Source organism: Malus sylvestris, chromosome 6 (assembly GCF_916048215.2).
Source record: "Malus sylvestris chromosome 6, drMalSylv7.2, whole genome shotgun sequence".
NCBI lineage: Eukaryota > Viridiplantae > Streptophyta > Magnoliopsida > Rosales > Rosaceae > Malus > Malus sylvestris.
In genome coordinates this window covers 31,294,120-31,300,751 of record NC_062265.1, presented here as the reverse complement: position 1 = coordinate 31,300,751, position 6,632 = coordinate 31,294,120, and the positions used below count along the sequence as shown (strand labels likewise).

At 39.1% G+C, this 6,632-nt stretch overlaps 1 protein-coding gene across 1 annotated transcript; it reads left to right on the top strand.

The window, feature by feature from the left end:
* The first annotated feature begins 4,252 nt into the window (after nt 1-4,252).
* Nucleotides 4,253-6,333, top strand: LOC126626097 (transcription factor TCP14-like). The gene has a single exon (XM_050295304.1). It carries the CDS (start codon nt 4,702-4,704, stop codon nt 5,974-5,976), a length of 1,275 nt encoding a protein of 424 aa, XP_050151261.1. The 5' UTR covers nt 4,253-4,701; the 3' UTR covers nt 5,977-6,333.
* Nucleotides 6,334-6,632: the final 299 nt, after the last annotated feature.

The window sequence follows — 6,632 nt, the reverse complement described above, 5'->3', positions numbered from 1 at the left end:
CCCCAAAATTTCAAAGAAGAAACAGCAGAAATATATTACAAGGTGAAAGAAGATAGAGAAAGAGATGCGGAGCTAGTAGAAGGCGATGAACAATATTGGAATAATTTGTCAGAAGAAGAGTTGCATAACATCGACAACATGATGGAAGCCTGAAGAGCTAGCTGTAAAATTAGCATAAGTTTAATAGCATAATATAAAATGATGTATTCCCAAACAGAAATATCAACATCTTTGTGGACCCCGCTATAATGGCATAAGAGTAAATAAAGAAAAGTACTTGATCCATTATGGACCTTTCATACACAAAATGTCCTTATAATTAAGAATGAATAGTTTCAGGCCCTTTTCGTTAAAACTCCCATGATAATATATAAAGTTTTAATTAAAAACTGATTGTTGCACGTTTTTTGTCCTCTCGCACTCCCATCTAAATTTAGCTGTTTGATTGGATAGAATAATCAAACGAAAATAAACGAACAAAAAAAGAGGAGTAAAATGCGAATATCATTTTTCTTTTTAACTATTGTACATAGTTGACAATTAATATGTTTATGCAAATATCAAAAACCAAGTGACCCTACATAAGTTAAATATACATAAAGAATGAAGGCATTGCAAATTATTTATAATTGAAGTTTCACCATAAAACCGATTGAGAATATCACAACTTATTTATGAACTCATGCCAGGTTACTTCTTCCGTCAGGTCAAGAAAAAAGAAGAAATAAAGGGCGTGGAAAATCAGCAGTGGTTGTGACAATCGGGTCAAGTTGTCAAAAATGCTAGTCATTATCTCTCTGTTGTAAAACCAGTTATGTGAAGATTATGGCTTGCTTAGTGGTAATTATATATCTAGAATAGTTCATCATCGACATCTTTATTTATCCAGTTTCTTTATTAAAACCACCAAATCAGATTATGCCACATGTTCATTTGAGATTCCAAAAGACAAAATTACCATCAGAGATTAAGTATATCTCATCAATTTTTGTGTGGAGCAGATCACACTAGCTGTGGTACTCAATAAAAACATCCAATCAATTTCAACTCGGCAATTTTCAGATATTATAGCCAGTAATTCTGCAAATATATATATATCTGTGTGTGCGTGTGTGTATGTATGTATATGTATATGTATATACAACATTTTCCCTGCTGCAAAAAGCTCAATATCCAGATCAATTCAGCTAAACATAGACAGAATATTCTTTCGGTATTATTGTGGTCTAATTAATGATGCAAATGGATTAAAAGAGAAAACCAAATGGGGCTTGTAATTTGATTAACTAATTAATTTAATTAAGTAGATTGCTCAAATGAGTGGATTTATGGACCAGCATGAGTGTAAACAAACCTTAACACAGATTCTTTAGACAAAATCAAAATGATTTAGATGGGCCTGCACGTAAAACCAGTAGCTCTGTTCGATCATGATTGCATATTCTGCATGTTTTCCTAAATTTAAAATTTGGAACGAGCACTGCTGATCATCCAGGGCCATCTGTTTGTCCTCAAGGGTAACCCACATTAGCATCAATTAAGGAACACCAAAACCCAAAAGCTTTAAGACCACCTAACCGTCGTTATAATACAAAAAATTAGGGTTGTGAGAGCTAGCAGAACTCTTGTGGTGGATAGGAGACTATCAAAACTCTTGTCGTGAATGCGTATAACAACATAAGTAAAGGATTTGGTTATCGTTGGAGTAACAAATTTTCACAACATGCATAAGTGAGAACCCTAATTACATATAACCACCATGGAGTGACTCAGGAGTTGAGGACAAATTTCAAGCCCGTATTCCACACGGCATGTCCTGCGTTCAATCACAGATGGTGGCTACGAGGAGGCTAAATGCCTCACAAAGTATTTCCGACCCTTGGAGAGTAGACTGCTGTGATGAAGTCACCCGTTGGGGTTTTTTTTTTTTTTTTTTTTTTTTTTTTTTTTTTTTTAAAGAAAGAAAAAGAACCCTAATTACATATAAGATCAAAATAGAAGAATGGAAGATGTTTGGAAAACTCTAAATCTATGGGCCAACCACAATATATTAAGAAATACCAAAACCCTACACTCATCCGTCTAACAAAATAAAAATAATTACAATAAGTACTATAATATATAACTCATCTTGTCGTGGAGAGATTTTTCAGTATGACCGGAACACGGGGTGATGCATCACGTGTCATTATACAAATTGTGAGATATGTGTGTTAAAAAGTTAATTACTTATAAATTAAAATTTCACAAAACTTGTATAAAAATAGATGATGTGTCATCCGTGTTCTGATCACAATGAAAAATCTCTCTTTAACGTGAATGTGAGACTATCCAAAACTCTTGCAGTTAATACATAGAAAAACACTTGAGTGACAAGTCCTCATAACCTGCACTAGGTAAACCAGGGGGTAGGTACCCAAGAAAAACGTGCATAAGTGAACCCTAATTAGGGTTTTGGGATCAAAAGAGAAGAATGGAAGATGCTTGGGAAACTAGAGGCTAAACCCTAAAGCCAACGAAGATCATAGGCCCAATAGGCAACAGTCAGCAAAGAGAGGAGGAGGAGGAGGAGAGTTAGTTTAAAGTTTTACTGATTGGAGGAGCTGAGGAATCCCAAAGTTCCCTTGCCAGCAACCAACAAATGGCAAAGGTGCAGAGCAAAAGGCAAAGGGCCAAAGGCAAAACGAAATGATTGCTTGAATGAGACTGGGACCCGCGTCGATATAATCTTTCCTTTTTTCCAAGTCTCTAAAATTTTTTTTGACTTGGGATTGGTCCCACTCGGCCACCATTGTCTTTATGGATTGAATGATAAAAAGAGCACCTCACGTGGAGTCCTGAACCAGAGGGGCTGTCCAACCACAATAAAAAGGGGAACACCCCCCCCCCCCCCCCAAAAAAAAAAAACCAAAAAAACCTCTGAGATATGATATAAATGATATTTAAAATATTTGTATTAAAAATTTAATAATTTAAAAATTAAAATGTTATGACACGTGATGTGTTATATGTGTTCTGATCACAATAAAAAATTTCTCCTTATATCCTAAAAATTCCCTGAAAATTTAATATCTAAATGTTATTTGACGTTCGGGTATTTAATGGGGTGTGTTATCCACACACCCTATTTTACTTCTCACACACCCCTTAATAATTTCAATCCGTTGATCTTCTTCAATTCATCCGATCCGACGGTCGAAAATTAAAAAGGTGTGTGAGAAGTAAAATAGGGTGCGTGGATATCCCATCCCTTTGGTAATAGATGCTTTGAATGAAATAATTATTGAAAATTTGGATAGGAGTTGTAGACTTGTAGTTCAAGGAGTCTAGAGCACTTATTTTTGTATCAGTGAAATTTTGAGTTTGATTTCCGTCTTTGTGTCCTTTTTTTTTTTTAAATCAATATTAAATTAAATTTATTTGATTTGTTTTTTGGTGTTTGATCATGATCTTTTCCTCGTAAGAACGGAAAAAACAAATGAAGGCGCTTATAGCTAAACCTTTATTCATGTGTTCGTAGTTCTAAGTTTGATTTCAGCTTCCCTTAGGCGAGTCCAACCGACCCGGTAAAAGGGTCATAAAGCTAAAAATAATTTGAAATGACACGAAAACAGTCTCAAACCGAGGGTTTGTGGGCACTATTGGGCCAAAACCACCAAATCAGGCCAGTGGGCTGGCCATTTCCAGCCAGCCCACTTTTTTTTTTGGACAAATTTTTTTTTAATTTTTTTTTCTTCTACACCATTCCATACTATCTTACTCTTATCTCATTTTATTTCAATTCTTCACATTCTATTCTCTTCCAATGATCTTTCCTTTAATTTTTTCAATAATTTTCAACTGGTCACCTCTTTCAATAATCTTCCAATATGTCTGAAAATCTTATTTTAATATGGTAGTTTAATTTAATTAACTATATTAATTCAATTAAAATAATGAATTATGTTCAACATATGACCCTTTAGCCCCCTCGATTGGAGATGGTATAAAATATGGTCTATCACTGTTCATTAAAATATAATTTCTTACAGAGTTATAGGGCTAAATATAACCTTTTGGCACTACGATTGGAGATGATCTTACTATTATTTATATAATTTTAGATATATAATAAAAAAAATTAAAATATAAAAGCTAGAAAAAGCTCAGCACAACAACAAAGCAATTTCTTTTCCTACAAAAAATTGCTTTTTAAAGCTCACCCATATAATTCCCACTCATTATCTTTGTTGCTTAAAGCTTGCCTGCCCAGTGCCCAGCTCTCTCTCTCGCTCCCTCCCTCCCTCCCTCCCTTATCTTCTCTCTCTCTCTCTCTCTCTCTCTCTCCAAAGGACCATTTTAGTCCATCCTTCTTTCTCTCTCTAGATATCTCTAGCACTACCATACAATTCTTAACCCAAAACACATCACCTAAACCAAAATCTCAATTTTTTTCGTACACAAATTCCAGCCAACAAACATCCAGAGATTTTTTTATATTTATTTTAATAAAAATAGACTTGTTCTGTAAAAATATAGTGCGAGTGAGTGACTGAGTGAGACTGAAGAGAGCTGAGAGTTGAGTTGATCGGCTGCTGAGTGAGAGACCCACCAAAACCCAATTATACTAAACTAAGCCCTCTCTCTCTCTCTCTCTCTCTCTCTACTCTTCTCTCATAAAACCCTCCACAAGCTGATCATAATTCTCTTTCCCATGCGATCATGGAGGGAGGGGATGATCATCAACTCCACCACCACCACCACCACCACTACCAACAACACCAACAACAATATCACCACCGTCCAAACTTCCCCTTCCAGTTGCTCGAGAAAAAAGAATTAGATCATCAAGAAGCGGCCTCTTGCTCCAACTCCACGTCCCCCTACCCTTCTCTAGCCATCACCACCGTCGACCCCACTGCTAACAACAACACCTCCTCTACTCCCGCAGCCACAACCACCTCAGCTCTCCAAGCTTCTTCCGCTGAGCCCTCCAAAAAGCCACCCCCCAAGCGGACCTCCACCAAGGACCGCCACACTAAAGTCGACGGCCGCGGCCGCCGCATTCGAATGCCGGCCTTGTGTGCCGCCAGAGTCTTCCAGCTCACACGCGAGCTCGGCCACAAGTCCGACGGCGAAACCATCGAGTGGCTTCTTCAGCAGGCCGAGCCCGCCGTGATCGCCGCCACCGGTACCGGCACAATCCCTGCCAACTTCACGTCACTCAACATCTCACTCCGCAGTTCCGGCTCCAGCATGTCCGTCCCATCTCAGCTAAGATCCTCTTACTACAGCCCAAATTTCTCTCTTCACCAGAACCAGCGGCGTAGCCTCTTTCAGGGCATCGGCCTCTCGTCTTCTGACAGCTCCTCAACTCTCCTAAACTTCCAAACAAACCCCATGCACGCTTCCATGTTGCAAGCCAAGCAGGAGCTCCGCGATACAGTGTCATTAGATCTCTCGGAGGCGGCGTCGGCAGGGGAGGGGAGCATGGGAGGGAGGAAACGTCGACCGCCGGAGCAGGACTTAAATCAAATGGGCGGCGGCGGCGGGGGTGGTGGAGGAGGGTACTTATTACAGTCAAGCACGGGTGCAGTCCCGGCCAGCCACCCACATAGTCAGATTCCGGCTAATTTTTGGATGCTGGCAAATTCTAACAACCAAGTTATGAGCGGAGACCCTATCTGGACTTTTCCAGCTTCGGTCAACAACAGTGGACTGTATAGAGGAACAATGCCCGGTGGCTTACATTTTATGAATTTCCCCGCCCCAGTCACCCTGTTGCCTAGTCAGCAACAATTAGGTGGCTCAGGCGGCGGCGGCGGTAGTAATGATGGAAATAACATGAGTGACGGCCAGCTGAATATGCTTGCCGGACTCAACCCCTATCGGCACATGTCCGATACTGGTGTTTCAGACTCTCAGCAGGCGAGCGGATCCCACTCGCACCATGGCGGGGGCGACGATCGGCACGATAGTACTAGCCACCACTCATAAAGCCGGCGAATGGCCGTCGGATTTTATCGTCGTGGTCATCGTTGGTGGTCGTCATTTCTTCCCACATGTGTAGTCGTTTGCTGTGTAACAACACACGTGAGGTTTGATTGATTGCTCTTAAAATTCTGAGGTTTATTTTTACTTATTTATTCCAATTTTTTTGTGTGATTAATATGATATGGCCGGGAGAAGAGAGGGTTTTTTTTAGGGTTTGCAGAAAAAGAAACAGACACTTATTTTTAACATGGGTTAATTATTTTGGCTGCGATCTCTTATTTCTTGAATTTTTGGTGATTAATATCTCATTTGGGGGATGAGTTTTTACCACAAAGTATACTATCATCATTGTGTGTGCAATCATTTCTCTCTTCTCTTTCTCTCCTTTTGATTTTTCATGAAAAGTAACCCAGCAAAAATTCTAGAATAGACCCGCTCAAACATGAACACGGTGAATCAACGACTAAACGATTTTGTTAATTATGTAATTTATGCCATTTTTATTGTGTTGGTGAAAATGACATTATTTGCATGCTATGGTAAGTCTCCTACCTAACTAACGATTGGATTCTCTCTCTAGATTCTCTCTCTAGGCCACTACCAAGTTTATGTTCACGTTTAGTGAATGCTAACGAGTAGGATTAAATTTCTCTCTCCTT